This window comes from Ranitomeya variabilis, chromosome 4 (assembly GCF_051348905.1).
Source record: "Ranitomeya variabilis isolate aRanVar5 chromosome 4, aRanVar5.hap1, whole genome shotgun sequence".
NCBI lineage: Eukaryota > Metazoa > Chordata > Amphibia > Anura > Dendrobatidae > Ranitomeya > Ranitomeya variabilis.
Genome location: NC_135235.1, coordinates 207,855,820 through 207,874,847, shown reverse-complemented (window position 1 = coordinate 207,874,847; position 19,028 = coordinate 207,855,820). Strand labels below are relative to the sequence as shown.

At 41.5% G+C, this 19,028-nt stretch overlaps 1 protein-coding gene across 1 annotated transcript in view; it reads right to left on the bottom strand.

The window, feature by feature from the left end:
- The window catches only part of LOC143768623 (insulin-like growth factor 3.L), a 31,657-nt gene extending 13,023 nt beyond the window's left edge, over window positions 1-18,634 (bottom strand). Inside the window, exon 1 of the mRNA XM_077257267.1 lies at window positions 18,427-18,634. Within this exon, the coding sequence (XP_077113382.1) occupies window positions 18,427-18,477 (51 nt within the window). The 5' untranslated portion in view covers window positions 18,478-18,634. The remainder of the gene's footprint in view (window positions 1-18,426) is intronic.
- Window positions 18,635-19,028: the final 394 nt, after the last annotated feature.

Sequence of the window (19,028 nt, the reverse complement as noted above, 5' to 3'; positions counted from 1 at the left end):
TCTCCTGAATCCGGCGCGGTTTTTCTTTTCTTCCTGCGCCTTTCCATTCCAGAGATATGACCCCTTCTTCCTTGCACAGAAATCCAGTCTTGTTAGCCAAGTGGACATGGTTCGTGACTCTTCTCTGTATTCATGAAGGACACGCCCATTTTGTTAAAATATTAGATTTACATATTGGAAACAGGTGGCCATATCTCAGGAACGGCGAGGCACAGGAAGAAAAGAAAAACATCATCAGATTCAGGACAAAAGCGGCATTCACACCAGGTTAAAAAATTACATATTTATGGAAAGTGAGAAGTTTACTTTAAAAAGAGGTTGTCCATATTTGGGTTCAAATTTTTGCAGTTGAGTTTCATTAAAAGAAAAGGTACGCGGTTTTGCTTTTACAGAGTCTTTGATTCCGTGTCCGTCCTCATAACACAGCTAAAAAAACATTAGTTCCAAACACCAATTCAGAAAGAGCTCACTGACAAATTCTCAGTTAACTCAGTATGCAGCCAGCAATAGTGCAACACAGAGATTATAGGAGGCAAATGGTGAAAACGTTTTAAAGAAATTCAATTGCAAAAAAGTTAGAAAGAAAACTGTCGCCAAAAGCAGGAAACCCTTTTAAATATTAACTTGTGGAAAATAGTTGATTTGCTCTAAAGTAATAATAATAATAATAATAATAATAATAATAATAATAAACTGCCTTGACCAATACCGTAACAACTTTTTCCTGATTTTTTTTAACCGCAGTTTTACCCAAAGTTGCAGAAACCAAAATAATTTGATTGTGGATTTTGACTAAACTATTGAAATAATTGGGGAAAATTTGCAAAAATAGTCAATATTACAAATAAATATTTTTAAAAAATTCAAGTAAAATCGCCAGCATTTCCAATATGTGCATTTCCTCTTAGAACCCCATAGTATTTTATATATATGTTATATATCGGGTTTATATGATGGTTGATTTTCAGAAACATACCAGGAATATAAATCATCTTTTATCTCTATGGATCATACATGTTGCCTTGCATCTGGTCAATCCCTCACGGAAAAAAAAAAGTTTCAGAAAACTATACCATTGTTGCCAGCGATCGCAATGCACATGTGATATCCACGACCAATCGACAACCTGCATTTCTCAGTCTCTAGACAAATATTGAAATGTTTGTTTGGCTGTGTGAGGAGTGGGGGGTTAAGGCTGCACAGCTGTCCATAGGTAGAGGAGACAAGATAATGGATCCTCAACCTTCATCAGACAACACAAACATTGGCGTATCCATTACTTTTCTGGGATAAAAAAGGCGAAGACAGTAACTCTGCGGTAAACATCACATTCCTGAATGGATCGAGCACTTCAGTTGCAAAAAAAGCTCACAACTTCAATGATGCGTTCATTGACCGTGCAAAATAAATATTGGTTTTTATTACAGTTTGCATTACTGCTAAGAAACATGGAGGCATACAGTACAGACCAAAAGTTTGGACACACCTTCTCATTTAAAGATTTTTCTGTATTTTCATGAGTATAGAAATTGTACATTCACACTGAAGGCATCAAAACTATGAATTAACACATGTGGAATTATATACTTAACAAAAAAGTGTGAAACAACTCAAAATATGTCTTATATTCTAGGTTCTTCAAAGTAGCCATGTTTTGCTTTGATGACTGTTTTACACACTCTTGGCATTCTCTTGATAAACTTCAAGAGGTAGTCACCGGGAATGGTCTTTCAACAATCTTGAAGGAGTTCCCAGAGATGCTTAGCACTTGTTGGCCCTTTTGCCTTCACTCTGCGGTCCAGCTCACCCCAAACCATCTCGATTGGATTCAGGTCTGGTGACTGTGGAGGCCAGCTCATCTGGCGTAGCACCCCATCACTCTCCTTCTTGGTCAAATAGCCCTTGCACAGCCTGGAGGTGTGTTTGGGGTCATTGTCCTGTTGAAAAATAAATGATGGTCCAACTAAACGCAAACCGGATGGAATAGCATGCCGCTGCAAGATGCTGTGGTAGCCATGCTAGTTCAGTATGCCTTCAATTTTGAATACACGGTGGCTGGAATCAAACATCTCAAATTTGGACTCATCAGACCAAAGCACGGATTTCCACTGGTCTAATGTGCATTCCTTGTGTTCTTTAGCCCAAACAAGTCTCTTCAGCTTGTTGCCTGTCCTTAGCAGTGGTTTCCTTGCAGCTATTTAACATGAAGGTCTGCTGCACAAAGTCTCCTCTTAGCAGTTGTTGTAGAGATGTGTCTGCTGCTAGAACTCTGTGTGGCATTGACCTGGTCTCTAATCTGAGCTGCTGTTATCCTGCGATTTCTTAGGCTGGTGACTCAGATAAACTTATCCTCAGAAGCAGAGATGACTCTTGGTCTTCCTTTCCTGGGGCGGTCCTCATGTGAGCCAGTTTCTTTGTAGCGCATGATGGTTTTTGCCACTGCACTTGGGGACACTTTCAAAGTTTGCACAATTTTTCGGACTGACCGACCTTCATTTCTTAAAGTAATGATGGCCACTCGTTTTTCTTTACTTAGCTGCTTTTTTCTTGCCATAATACAAATTCTAACAGTCTATTCAGTAGGACTATCAGATGTGTATCCACCAGACTTCTGCACAACACAACTGATGGTCCCAACCCCATTTATAAGGCAAGAAATCCCACTTATTAAACCTGACAGGGCACACCTGTGAAGTGAAAATCATTCCCGGTGACTACCTCTTGAAGCTAATCAAGAGAATGCCAAGAGTGTGCAAAGCAGTCATCAAAGCAAAAGGTGGCTACTTTGAAGAACCTAGAATATAAGACATAATTTCAGTTGTTTCACACTTTTTTGTTAAGTATATAATTCCACATGTGTTAATTCATAGTTTTGATGCCTTCAGTGTGAATGTACAATTTTCAGTCATGAAAATACAGAAAAATCTTTAAATGAGAAGGTGTGTCCAAACTTTTGGTCTGTACTGTATATTTCAGTAATGGGATAGTAACATGAAAGGGGGATAACAGAGCACACCTCCACTCCTTTCATTGCTTATAGGAATGATGGGGATAAATGATCACACCTCCAATCCTTTCATTGCTTATAGGAATGATAGAGATAAGTGAGCACCTCCGCTTCATTCAGTGCTTATAGAATGATAGAGATAAGGGAGCACACCTTCGCTCCATTCATTATTTATAAGAATTATGTGGATAAGTGAGTACACCTCCACTCCATTCATTGCTTACAGAAATGATAGAGATACAGTAAGTGAACACCCCCCCGCTCCATTCATTGCTTATAGGAATGATGGGGATAAGTGAGCATACCTCCGCTCCATGCATTATTTATAAGAATTATGGGGATAAGTGAGTACACATCTGCTCCATTCATTGCTTATAGGAATGATGGGGATAAGTGAGCATACCTCCGCTCCATGCATTATTTATAAGAATTATGGGGATAAGTGAGTACACCTCCACTCCATTCATTGCTTATAGGAATAAATGAGTGCACCTCCACTCCATTCATTGCTGATAGGAATGATGGGGATAAGTGAGCGCACCTGCGTTCCATTCATTGCTTAAAGGAAAGATGGAAATAGATGAGCGCACCTCCGCTCGATTCATCGCCCCACTGCTAAGGAACTCTGCCCCATCTTACACGTTCACACCATTTGAGCAAAGATAACATCAAAACCCTCACGCTAATGGCACCATTTCACCATCTGGATCCCATATAAATTGCACCTCACTTAGACATAATTTAACTTATACCTCCGGTTGGGAAACTGACATTGGATCCACTTTGATTGACTCAGAATGGTCCCAAATTTGGTCCTCATCTTCAGGAGGGATACCAAATACATTAATGTTGGAAATTAATTATAAGGTGCTGACCAGATGGTACCGGATCCCAGCTACAGTGGCCAAAGCAGTCCCCATCCACTCTCCCAGCTGTTTTAGTGGCTGTAATTCCACTGGCGAAATGTACCACATATGGTGGTTATGTCCCATAGTTTGAAGACTCTGGATTAGAGTATACTTCTTAATTATTTCTGTCACTGACAACTTGAAAAGCACCCCCAGGGAAGCTTTACTTAATAAACATGTCACTAATTTCCGCAACCACTCCCAAGTACTCCTCTCATTTATATTTTAGCGGCTAAACAAACCATAGTTTGGAAAAAATCAGATCTAGAGCTGTTGGAGGTCAAAAGACACCTCTCATGATTAACAAAAAATTATCAGCCATACTCACAGATAAAGTCCATAATTTTAAGAAAGTTTGGCTCCCATGGGTGGAATATGCTAATCATACCCCCTTTGCCACACCACCACTTCGCCTAAAAACATCTGTCACCTCCGATTCTCCAGGAAGCACCTAGTAATCATGAGACTCGACAAGTCTCGTCCCTAGGGCCCACCTTCCCTACTCTCCATCCTTCTCTCTTTCCCACCCCTTTATATATTTGCCCATCCTACAGCTCCTTTAATCATATGTTTTTGCTAATACTTTATGTATCGTTACTGTGGTTTGTTAAAATTCTTAATTAAAAAAAAAGAAAAAAGATATGCTAATGCTAAAGTCCCAGACAACCCCTTTAAGAACAGTTTCCTGCCATCACTACCACCTCCAATATTAACTTTTTATTTTACTATCCTCCATATTATAAAAAGAAATGCATTGTTATAACATTCACATAGTGTTACATAGTTGTAAGAGTTAACTCCTTTCCCCCTAGACTATCAGGAATACTAAGTATTAACCAGTAATGTTGGTCATACGCATTCGATAACTATTAGCGGAACCCTGCTATATACAGTACATGCATGCTTAGCTTGGCTGAGCAAACGTGTTCTCAACAGGAAAATGGGGATAAAAAGCCACCACTAGACCCCTTCACTTATCTCCCATGAGAGAAGAGAGGATCGGACATGTTGAAATCCAACTGCCCAATCCTTCTTTCCCCAACATCTATTGATTATCCAATTAATCTGATGTGTATGGCTATCTTAACCCTCAGGGAAATAAGCAGGACCATGATTAACCCCACAGCCTCCAAGATGTGTAAAAAGTTGTGAAGTGAGAACATTTACTGTGTCCATCTTCCTTTAAAAATCTATAGGCTATATATATTAAAGTAATGTAAGAGAATATATAAAATGATGGGATGCATTTCTTTAACTAAGCAGTAGATGCAGAAGCATCAGAAGCTTTATTGCAGGGGGTAAGGGCCGCTCAGAAGCTCTGTGAAAATCACCAAACTCATTGGAATGTTGGGCTTCAGTCTTTGGAATGTTGTGTTCTAAAGGTATGATATCACCAAAAATGTATTCCGGTCATTTTATTGTTTGGTGATGCCAGAAATAAAGAGGGGGTGGGGAGGGACATGTCAACTTTTTAACATTTTTGGTTGAAAGAAGTGATTGTCCTTTTAAAACAATGCTATAAAGAAAAAAAAGATGGAGCCCCTTTAAATATGGCCAAGAATTCTATATTTTTAAAAAGTCACTCTCTAAATTAATTGGTGCAATTAGAGGTAATTCCGAGCAGAACATATATACCATTAAAACTTGTTTTTTACAGAACGAGTTGTACTTTTGAACGACACCATCTATTTTATCATGTCATACACTGGAAAGCGGGAAATAAAAAATTCCAAGCAAAATAAAGCACAATTCCGCAATTGTTATTTTTGGATTCTTTAATTACAGCGTTCATTTCAGGGTAAAAATGACTTGACAATATTATTCTCAGGGTCAGTATGAGTACGCCGATACCAAACGTATAGTTTTTCTTTTATTTAAAAGTGGTGAAAAATAATATAGAAATTTGTAAAAAAAAAACTAAAAATTACTCGCCATGTTTGGGTTATGGAACTGTGTTAGGGCTTGTTTTTTGCAGCTCATGCCAATGTTTTTATTGATATTACAATGGAACAATGTTTTGATCACCTTGTATTACATTTGTTTATGTTCTTGCAGCTGCCGAAAAATTACAATTCTGGCGTTTTGTTTTTATTTTTCACTACACAGTTTACCGATTGGATTAATTTATTTTATATTTTCACAGATCGGACATTTATGAACAAAGCAATACCAAATATTGATTTCCCCTTAGAATGTCCACCTTATGCATACAGTGCTGGTGGTCGCACATGCTCAGTAGCTTGGTTCCTCCTTATATATCCAGTGCTGGTGGTTACACATGCTCAGTAGCTTGGTTCCTCCTTATATATCCAGTGCTAGTGGTCACACATGCTCAGTAGCTTGGTTCCTCCTTATATATCCAGTGCTGGTGGTCGCACATGCTCAGTAGCTTGGTTCCTCCTTATATATCCAGTGCTGGTGGTCGCATATGCTCAGTAGCTTGGTTCCTCCTTATATATCCAGTGCTGGTGGTCGCACATGCTCAGTAGCTTGGTTCCTCCTTATATATCCAGTGCTGGTGGTCACACATGCTCAGTAGCTTGGTTCTTCCTTATATATCCAGTGCTGGTGGTCACACATGCTCAGTAGCTTGGTTCCTCCTTATATATCCAGTGCTGGTGGTCGCACATGCTCAGTAGCTTGGTTCCCCCTTATATATCCAGTGCTGGTGGTCGCACATGCTCAGTAGCTTGGTTCCCCCTTATATATCCAGTGCTGGTGGTCGCACATGCTCAGTAGCTTGGTTCCTCCTTATATATCCAGTGCTGGTGGTCACATATGCTCAGTAGCTTGGTTCCCCCTTATATATCCAGTGCTGGTGGTCTCACATGCTCAGTAGCTCGGTTCCTCCTTATATATCCAGTGCTGGTGGTCACACATGCTCAGTAGCTTGGTTCCTCCTTATAACCCCAGTGCTGGTGGTCACACATGCTCAGTAGCTTGGTTCCTCCTTATGTGTCCAGTGCTGGTGGTCACAGATGCTCAGTAGCTTGGTTCCTCCTTATATGTCCAGTGCTGGTGGTCACACATGCTCAGTAGCTTGGTTCCTCCTTATATATCCAGTGCTGGTGGTCACACATGCTCAGTAGCTTGGTTCCTTCTTATATATCCAGCGTTGGTGGTCACACATGCTCATTAGCTTGGTTCCTCCTTATATATCCAGTGCTAGTGGTCACACATGCTCAGTAGCTTGGTTCCTCCTTATATATCCAGTGCTGGTGGTCACACATGCTCAGTAGCTTGGTTCCTGCTTATATGTCCAGTGCTGGTGGTCACACATGCTCAGTAGCTTGGTTCCTCCTTATATGTCCAGTGCTGGTGGTCACACATGCTCAGTAGCTTGGTTCCTCCTTGTATATCCAGTGCTGGTGGTCACACATGCTCAGTAGCTTGGTTCCTTCTTATATATCCAGCGTTGGTGGTCACACATGCTCATTAGCTTGGTTCCTCCTTATATATCGAGTGCTAGTGGTCACACATGCTCAGTAGCTTGGTTCCTCCTTATATGTCCAGTGCTGGTGGTCACACATGCTCAGTAGCTTGGTTCCTCCTTATATGTCCAGTGCTGGTGGTCACACATGCTCAGTAGTTTGGTTCCTCCTTATATGTCCAGTGCTGGTGGTCACACATGCTCAGTAGCTTGGTTCCTCCTTATATATCCAGTTCTGGTGGTCACACATGCTCAGTAGCTTGGTTCCTCCTTATATATATCCAGTGCTGGTGGTCACACATGCTCAGTAGCTTCGTTCCTCCTTTTGTATCCGCTTATACATCGTTTCTTGCTGTTATCTATGCCAATCAAAAAGGATCGGAGCACTACTAGCAACTTTTTCTGCTCACCAGGGGGCATCACAATTTGTAACTGTAAAACTGGGATCCAAGGGGTAACATTCCTCCTTGCAAAGAGTGACACGTCAAGTCAGACATACCGAGGTGAGGAGACTTTTAGGCCACAATGCTCCTCTGGGAATTAAGCAAAATTGTCCCTTCTGAGAGGAAGGAGTAGAACTCTAGTCAGGGCCGTATTTAGAGTTTCTGCTGCCCTAGGCACTTTTAGCGCTGCCTCCCCCTTTGGTGAGTATGACACTATCGGCAGTGACTTTGGCAAGAATCGCTGATGTGAAAGTCACCTTTTGCAGCAGATCCGGCAGTTTTTCTGCATCTGCCGCGTAACCGATCACTTACAGCAACACTGCGTTCGGCCTCATTCATTCCCTATGGGATTTGCGGCACTTGCCAAGATCTGGCAAATGCGGTACCATACCTCCCAACTTTTGAAGAATGGAAGGAGGTATAAAGTTTGCGGTGCATGTAGTGCGCCGCGGCAAATTTTAGGCCACGCCTCTGACCACACCCATTATACAACTAGTCACACCCATATCCACGTCCCAACCACAGCCATTTAGCACTGCTGATCACACTGTTTTATCTATATATATAATTGTCTAAGGGTTTTTCTGTCTGTCCTGGAAATCCCGCGTCTCTGATTGGTCGAGGCCGCCTGGGCCTCGACCAATCAGCGACGGGCACAGTATCGACGTAGATGTCATAATGGTTGCCATGGCGACGATGATGTCATAAAGGTTGCCTCGACCAATCAGCGACGGGCACAGTCTGCCGCGAATTCTGGAATCATCATTGTCCATATACTACGGGGACATGCATATTCTAGAATACCCGATGCGTTAGAATCAGGCCACAATCTAGTATACAATAATTATAAACGAAAAAATATGGCCACAGTGCTCCATACTGTATAATGGCCACACATGATGCTCCATACTGTATAATGGCCACACATGATGCTCCATCCTGTATAATGGCCACACATGATGCTCAATACTGTATAATGGCCACACATGATGCTCCATACTGTATAATGGCCATTGGCCACACATGATGCTCCATACTCTATAACGGCCACACATGATGCTACATACTGTATTATGGCCACACATGATGCTCAATACTGTATAATGACCGCACATGATGCTCAATACTGTATTATGGCCACACATGATGCTCCATACTGTAACGGCCACACATGATGCTCCATACTGTATAACGGCCACACATGATGCTCAATACTGTATAATGGCCACACATGATGCTCAATACTGTATAATGGCCACACACAGTTCTCCATACTGTATAATGACCCCCCTGTATGCATGGCTCATATTCCCCCCCCCTGTATGCATGGCTCATATTCCCCCCCCCCTGTATGCATGGCTCATATTCCCCCCCTGTATGCATGGCTCATATCCCCCCCCCCTGTATGCATGGCTCATATTCACCCCCTGTATGCATGGCTCATATTCACCCCCCTGTATGCATGGCTCATTCCCCCACTGTATGCATGGCTCATATTCCCCCCCCCCTGTATGCATGGCTCATATTTACCCCCTGTATGCATGGCTCATATTCATTCACCCCCCTCCTGTATGCATGGCTCATATTCACCCCCCCCCGTATGCATGACTCATATTCACCCCCCCATATGCATGGCTCATATTCCCCCCCCTGTATGCATGGCTCATATTCACCCCCCTCCTGTATGCATGGCTCATATTCACCCCCTGTATGCATGGCTCATATTCCCCGCTCATTCAGGACAGGCTCCAGACGCCGAGACCAGGCATCGCTGGAGCAGGGTGAGTATCGTCTTCAAGGAGGGTGGGTGGGAGGCGGGCGGCCAGGGGGGGCGGGGGGGCGTCCCAGCTTTAAAAAAAAAACAAAAAAAACCTTGCTCAGGTGCCGCCCCCTGCATTGTCCCCGCCCTAGGCACGTGCCCTCACGTGCCTAGTGGCAAATACGGCCCTGACTCTAGTGCCACCTATAAGAAGTAGGGATCTCAACATCAACTAACGAGCCTTGTTACTCCTTGGATCCGGTCAGACTCCTCTCATCCAGCCAATCCAGATCTCACACTTTGCACTGAGGGGCAGTACCCCCGAAACACAGTGTCTGCAAATTAAGATTTTATTTTTGGTGTTTATCCTAAGTCATGTGACAAGATTGATATTGACTTGGCTACTTCCTATAGATGGTGCTAGAGTTCTAGTCCTTTTCTTCTCCGAAGAGACAATAACTGTAAAATTTACACACAAGCTTTGTTTTCTTTTTACTTATCAAGGCTTTTGCACTCGTTTTCATCCCGTCAATATGTCACACCTCTTTTGCTTATCATTTTTGCTCATAAATGTGCAACTTTTTTCAATTTTACACTCCTCTTCCAACTTTTAAAAAGCTGGTGATATGGGAATGTTACAGTAGGTAGGTATATCAAGTCTAAAGAAGACTTGCTTTAACCCCTTAGTGACAGAGCCAATTTGGTACTTAATGACCGAGCCAATTTTTACAATTCTGACCAGTGTCACTTTAAGAGGTTATAACTCTGGAACGCTTTATTGGATCCCGCTGATTCTGAGATTGTTTTTTCGTGACATGTTGTACTTCAAGTTAGTGGTAACATTTCTTCGATATTACTTGCAATTATTTATGAAAAAAATGGAAATATGGCGAAAATTTTTAAAATTTTGCAATTTTCAAACTTTGTATTTTTATGCCCTTAAATCAGAGAGATATGTCACAAAAAATAGTTAATAAATAACATTTCTCACATGTCTACTTTACATCAGCACAATTTTGGAAACAATTTTTTTTTTTTGTTAGGGAGTTATAAGGGTTAAAAGTTGACCAGCAATTTCTCATTTTTACAACACCATGTTTTTTTTTAGGGACCACATCACCTTTGAAGTGATTTTGAGGGGTCTATATGATAGAAAATAACCAAGTGTGACACCATTCTAAAAACTACACCCCTCAAGCTGCTCAAAACCACATTCAAGAAGTTTATTAACCCTTTACGTACTTCACAGGAACTAAAACAATGTGGAAGAAAAAAATGAACATTTAACTTTTTTTTGCAAACATTTTACTTCAGAACCATTTTTTTTAATTTTCACAAGTGTAAAAACAGAAATTTAACCACAAATTTTGTTGTGCAATTTTTCCTGAGTACGCCGATACCCCATATGTGGAGGTAAACCACTGTTTGGGCGCACCGCAGAGCTTGGAAGTGAAGGAGCACCGTTTGACTGTTTCAATGCAGAATTGGCTGGAATTGAGATCGGACGCCATGTCGCGTTTGGAGAGCCCCTAATGTGCCTAAACAGTGGAAACCCCCCACAAGTGACACCATTTTGGAAACTAGACCCCCCAAGGAACTTATCTAGATGTGTGGTGAGCACTTTGAACCCCCAAGTGCTTCACAGAAGTTTATAACGTAGAGCCGTGAAAATAAAAAATCGCATTTGTTTTCACAAAAATGATTTTTTCGCCCACAAATTCTTATTTTCACAAGGGTAACAGGAGAAATTAGACCACAAAAGTTGTTGTGCAATTTCTCCTGAGTACGTCGATACCCCATATGTGGAGGTAAACCACTGTTTGGGCGCACCGCAGAGCTTGGAAGTGAAGGAGCACCGTTTGACTTTTTCAATGCAGAATTGGCTGGAATTGAGATCGGATGCCATGTCGCGTTTGGAGAGTCCCTGATGTGCCTAAACAGTGGAAACCCCCCACAAGTGATACCATTTTGGAAACTAGACCCCTTAAGGAACTTATCTAGATGTGTGGTGAGCACTTTGAACCCCCAAGTGCTTCACAGAAGTTTATAACGTAGAGCCGTGAAAATAAAAAATCTCATTTTTTCTACAAAAATGATCTTTTTGCCCCAAAATTTTTATTTTCACAAGGGTAACAGGAGAAATTAGACCACAAAAGTTGTTGTGCAATTTCTCCTGAGTACGTCGATACCCCATATATGGGGGTAAACCACTGTTTGGGCGCACCGCAGAGCTTGGAAGAGAAGCAGTGTCGTTTTACTTTTTCAATGTAGAATTGGCTGGAATTGAGATCGGACGCCATGTCACGTTTGGAGAGCCGCTGATGTGCCTAAACAGTAGAGACCCCCCACATATGACACCATTTTGGAAACTAGACCCCTTAAGGAACTTATCTAGATGTGTGGTGAGCACTTTAAACCCCCAGGTGCTTCACAGAAGTTTATAACGTAGAGCCGTGAAAATAAAAAAATCGCATTTTTTCTACAAAAATGATCTTTTTGCCTCCAAATTTTTATTTTACCAAGGGTAACAGGAGAAAATGGACCCCAGAAGTTGTTGTACAATTTGTCTTGAGTACGCCGACACCCCATATGTGGGGGTAAACCACTGTTTGGGCGCATGGCTGAGCTCGGAAGCAAAGGAGCGCCATTTGACTTTTCAATGCAAAATTGACTGGAATTGAGATCGGACGCCATGTCGCGTTTGGAGAGCCCCTGATGTGCCTAAACAGTAGAAACCCCCCAAAAGTGACCCCATTTTGGAAACTAGACACCCCATGGAACTTATCTAGATGTGTAGTGAGAACTTTGAATGCCCAAGTGCATCACAGAAGTTTATAATGCAGAGTCGTGAAAATAAAAAATATATATTTTTTAACAATAAAGATTTTTTAGCCCCCAAGTTTTTATTTTCACAAGGGTAACAAGAGAAATTGGACCCTAAAAGTTGTTGTCCAAATTGTCCTGAGTATGCTGTTACCCCATATGTGGGGGTAAACCACTGTTTGGGCGCACGGCAGGGCTCGGAAGGGAAGGAGCGCCATTTTGGAATGCAGACTTTGATAGAATTGTCTGCGGGCGTTATGTTGCGTTTGCAGACCCCTAATGTACCTAAACAGTAGAAACCCCCAACAAGTGACCCCATTTTGGAAAATAGACCCCCCAAGGAACTTATCTAGATATGTGGTGAGAACTTTGAATGCCCAAGTGCTTCACAGAAGTTTATAATGCAGAGTAGTGAAAATAAAAAATATTTTTTTTCCCACAAAAAAGATTTTTTTAGCCCCCAAATTTTTATTTTCACAAAGGTAACAAGAGAAATTGGATGCCAATATTTGTTCTCCAATTTGTCCTGAGTATTCTGGTACCCCATATGTGGGGGTAAACCACTGTTTTGGCACACGGCAGAGCTCGGAAGAGAAGGAGCGCCATTTTGGAATTCAGACTTTGATAGAATTGTCTGTGGGTGTTATGTTGCGTTTGCAGAGCCCCTGATGTACCTAAACAGTAGAAACCCCCACAAGTGACCAAATTTTGGAAACTAGACCCCCTAAGGAACTTATCTAGATATGTGGTGAGAACTTTGAAAGCTCAAGTGCTTCACAGAAGTTTATAATGCAGAGTAGTGAAAATACAAAAATATTTTTTTTCCAACAAAAAAGATTTTTAGCCCCCAAGTTTTTATTTTCACAAGGGTAACAGGAGAAATTGGACCCCAAAAGTTGTTGTCCAATTTATCCCGAGTGCGCTGATGCCCCATATGTGGGGGTAAACCACTGTTTGGGCGCACGGCAGAGCTCAGAAGGGAGGGAGTACCATTTGACTTTTTTAGCGCAAAATTGGCTGTCGTGTTTGGAGACCCCCTGATGTACCTAAACAGTGGAAACCCCCAAATTATAACTCCAACCCTAACTCCAACACACCCCTAACCCTAATCTCAACCCGATCCATAATCCTAATCACAACCCTAACGATATCACAACCCTAACCCCAAAACAGCCCTAATCTCAACCCTAACCATAACCCTAATCAAAACCCTAAATCCAACACACCCCTAACCCTAATCCCAACCCTAACCCTAATCCCAACCCTAATCCCAAACGTAACACTAATCCCAACCCTAATCCAAACCCTAACCCTAATCCCAACTCTAACCCTAACTTTAGCCCCAACCCTAACTTTAGCCCCAACCCTAACCATAACTTTAGCCCCCGTCGTCACAAAAAAAGTTCAATGTAACCTTTTTTTTGTACGTCGCGTCCGCCATTTCCGCGCATGCGTGGCCGTAACTCTGCCCCCTCCTCCCCAGGACATAGACTGGGCAGCGGATGCGTTGAAAAACTGCATCCGCTGCCCACGTTGTGCACAATTTTCACAACGTGCGTCGGTACGTCGGGCCGACGCATTGCGACCGCCCCGTACAGACGCAAGTGTGAAAGAAGCCTAAGGCTACTTTCACACTAGCGTCGTACTCGGCCCATCGCAGTGTGTCGGGCCGACGTACCGACGTACCGACGCTAGCGTTGTAAGCGCCGCACAACGGGTGCAGCGGATGCTGTTTTTTCAACGCATCCGCTGCCCCATTGTGAGGTGCGGGGAGGCGGGGGCGGAGTTCCGGCCACGCATGCGCGGTCGGAAATGGCGGACACGTCGCACAAAAAAGTTACATGTAGTTTTTTTTGTGTCGACGGTCCGCCAAAGCACGACGCATCCGTCGCACGACGGATGCGACATGTGGCAATCCATCGCAATGCGTCGCTAATGCAAGCCAATGGAGAAAAAACGCATCCTGCAAGCACTTTTGCAGGATGCGTTTTTTCTCCAACGACGCATTGCGACGGAAGCCAAAAAACGCTAGTGTGAAAGTAGCCTAACCCTAGCCCTAACCCTAAATTTAGCCCCAACCCTAACCCTAACTCTAACCCTAACTCTAACCCTAACCCTAACTCTAACCCTAACTCTAACCCTAACCCTAACTCTAACCCTAACCCTAACTCTAACCCTAACCCTAACCCTAACTCTAACCCTAACCCTAACCCTAATTTTAGCCCCAACTCGTCTTCTCCTGCCGGCCGGCAGATGGCAGCAGATGGCGGGCGCACTGCGCATGCGCCCGCCATGATGAAAAAGCCGGCTGGCAGGAGAAGACAAAAGAGGACCCAGGGACACCGGGTGAGTATGTTAGGGTCCCCGAATCCCCCTATTTCTCTGTCCTCTGATGTGTGATCACATCAGAGGACAGAGAAATAACTGATCGCTTTTTTTTTTTTTTTGCGGTCGCCGGTAAACTGTTAATTACTGGCGATCGCAAAGCAGGGGTCGGTGCAAACCGACCCCGATCATGTTCTTTGGGGTCTCGGCTACCCCCGGCAGCCGAGACCCCAAAGATCTTCCGGGTGCCGGGCGGCGGGCGTACTGCGCGTGCGCCCGCCATTTTTTCCCAGAAAAAAGATGGCGGCGCCCATCGGGAGCCACGAGGAGCACCGGGGGAGGTAGGTAAGTATCGGGGGGCTATTGGGGGCCATCGGGGACCACATTTCTCTGTCCTCCGATGTGCGATCACATCAGAGGACAGAGAAATTAAACGGCAAATCGCGTTTTTTTTGTTGTTGTTGCGACCGCCTGTAAACGGTTAATTACCGGCGATCGCAACTCGGGGGTCGGTAAAAACCCCCCGAATCATGTTCTCTGGGGTCTCGGCTACCCTCGGCAACCGAGACCCCAGAGAAAATCCGACTCTGGGGGGCGCTATACACTTTTTCCACAGCGCCGTTAATTAACGGCGCTGTGGTTTAAGTACCCTTAGCGGCCGCCGTTAAAAGGCGTATCGGCGGTCGTTAAGGGGTTAAATATGTATTTTCTAACGGGATGTAAATGCCGCCGATCTCCTGAATCTGGCGATGTTTTTCTTTTCTTCCTGAGCCTCTCCGGTCCTGAGATATGGCCTCCTCTTCCCAGTGTGTCTTTTTAACCAAGTGGGTGAGGTCCTGTAGGAAACACCCACAAATATTTGAGGGCCCTGCCCACTTGTATAAAATACTAGATTTATATACCTGGTAACAGGAGGCCATATCTCAGGAACGGAGAGGCGTAGGAGAAAAAGAAAAACATCGCCGGATTCAGGAGGACAGCGGCGTTTACACCATGTAAAAAATATATATATTTGTGATAAGTGACAGATTTATTTTAAACCAGATTTATGAATTATGACTAAGTTGCACGTATCACTTCAGTATGGGAACAGTGCAAAAACTGCTCTAAACAGAAATGTCTGCTCATCCGCTCCCCCTACTTTAAGTCATCATGTATATCAACAACGGAATTAGTTATTTTAATTCTAGATCACTATATTCCATCCCATTGCTTCTGTGGTATTTACTGCTTTACTGGGGCGGCTTGTACAGCTTACATATTACCCTGGCTTTTACATAAAATATGTGAATATGAGCACTTCTCTGTGCTCTGCCTTTAACTGATGTGATTTAGAAAATTGCACGTTGCACTGTTTGCACACTGATACAAGACAATTGGTAAATATTAACTTCACGTTATAGTTGATTCTTGGCCTTCCATGATATTTATTTCAGTAAAGCGATCTGTAGCCTTTGTGAAGACATCCAGCGTGGTCAATTAATAAATGCATTAATTCACAAAATGTAAATCGCGGCTTTGGGGGCTGCAATGTTTCGATGGTGTATATTGTCACGGTTTGGGTATATTTTGGCTTGCTACATAAATAAATGTGTTTAACCCTATTAATAAAAAGTTGAAAAACTCTTTCTTTTGCAATATATATAAATATATATATATATATATATATATAATAAAATGATGTATATATATATATATATATATATATATATATATATATATATATATAGATTATAAACTAAAATATATATATTATAAAATTTAAAAAAAAATAAAAAATATATATATATAATGAAGTAAAAAAAATAAATATATATATATATATATATATATATATATATATATATATCCATTCATATACAGTATTTATGATATAAAGTAAAATAAGAAATAAAACAAATATATATATTATATTTTTTTTATTTTACTTTATAATATAAATATATGAGTGTATATATATATATTTGTTTTACTTCATAATATACATATTTCTTTTAATTTTATTATATATATATATATATATATATATATATATATATATATATATATATATATACATATTTTTATTTTTTTTTTATTTTATATATAAAAAACATATATATATATATTTTTTCCACGGTCACGGTTAAAGATGAGGGAAGCTCGGGTTCATGCAAACTTTAGTCCAAAGTTTGGTTCGGGTACCAGAACTTTAATCGCCGAATTTCGGCATTCTCTTTCCGGAAATTCGAACACTAAAATGGACTTCCAGGAGAAGTTTGTGTTCGGAGATCAGCACCGTCCAGTACGAAACTCAAACTTTACAATTCGGGTTGGCTCAGCTTTAGTCACTGCTCAACACCATAAACTACGCCAGAAAGTGATCTAAATTATTGCAGAATTCTATGCCAGCTCAAAACAAAAGTTTTTGCAACATTTTTTTCTGGCTGCTAAAGAAAATGACAAAAAATTTATACAAGTGTTTTGTGTGAGTTTTTGGTCACATTACCCCTGAAAAAAAAAATTGACACAACACATGCATCATCATTCTTGTGCAATTTTCATGACACGTTTTAGGGTTTATGTGCCGACATTTAAGCACATAGATATTTTCTCCTTTATGGGTTAGTGCTTGGGATAATTTTTTTCTTAAAATTTTGAAAAAATATTTTATTATTGTGAAGGGGTGGGAGGTTACAAAAAACAAAAAACCATTTTATGTCGTTTTATATAGAAACAGTAGTAGTAAAAAAAAATGTTTCCGATTTAACACCGGGTTCACAGATATAGACGCGGGGACTGGAACATATTTTTCGAGCACGTCAAAGTCACTCGGTTAGCACCCGAGTATGCTCGGATAACACCTTATCCCATGCTCATCAGTAACATCTACCTTTGAGCATCAATTTATAGAACAAACATAACTTATCTTGTACTGACTGTGTGTTTGTTCCACGTACTGTAGCTTCAGGCATGGTTGTCGACAGAAACAGCTTTATAATTTCTGCATCAATTTATTGTACAATGTAAAAGGTGACAGTCAGGAAAGAAAGCTCTGTTCAGAGGTTCAATAAGTGAGGAATGTCGGACAATTTCAGCTCTGAAGTCTGCAGAATTGTAAATGCTGCTCTGGAGTATAATACACACTGTAAGTCAGGGTCAGCGCAAGATAAGTAATGCAAATTCAAAGTAACATAACTTTTAGAAAGTTTAGTTAATTCTATGCGTGTACCATTTGAAAAGTGGATGATGACGACTATACAAAGATATACATTGTCACAAACAGCTACCAAAAATCGTTCTGCAGGAAATATATATATATATATATATATATATATATATATATATATATATATATATATATATATATATAATCTTGTAAATTTCTTAGGTATGTAAAATTCTATAGGAGTAAATCAAAGTTTTAACTTTTTGCAAATCAATTAAAAAATAAAAACAGAAATAGAAAATAATACTGCCTACAAAACCCCACGAATCAAGGAATTTGCACGCAAAAAAAATATGCAGCTCAATTCTTACTGTGTAGCATGCAACTAGGAATGCGGGTTGCTGACATGTTACAAAAGTTTGCATGACCTCCCCAAAAAAAGTTATTAACCCCATATAAATATGTAGAGACACTGAGATTTCTTCTGCAACAAGCAGAATCTGAGGAATGGCTTCAGCAAGCAAACAGGGTTAAAGGTCAGCAAAGAGCAGGGCTAAAGAAATGGGAAGCAAAATGAAGTTACCTTTCTCCTCAGCGTTGGTCTTTTTATTTTTTTGCGGTCTTGGAGATACATGACTGTCAGTGGCTGATATTATCGACTGTATGAAGGCATGCGACTATTTTAACAGCTCCCAGGGCTGCTGACAGGACTTTGCACTGTGGGATCTCTCAGGCCATGTAACAGCCAGTTCTGATGTCCAGGAGCTGTTTGTCTGGGAGAGAGAGAAGTCCATGAGGAAGGAGAGCTCAGCAATATATGGATCTGAAAGATGGAGGAGGATCCTTAGTAGCTGTCCAGATGGGAGAGACAGAGGGGGGAGGGTATTCCTAAACCTAAACCCAAATATTGCCTTGCGCTTCCTTTCCCGTGGACTTTCTCGCAAGTCTTCGTTCCCGTGAACATGAAAACCAGAAATGGTCAAAGGTTTAGAAGACACTAGTATAACATGTCCATATAGCTCGCGATATATAAACATAGTCAAAAGTCACACATTCCCTAAATAAAGTGTTACCCAATATGGCAGAGTCAAGAGTAATATGATTCTGGGAATGCCCATTGGTAGCGCACATTATGGCAATGATGGGATACATACAACCTACAAATCCTTGGGTGGTTCGCGCCTC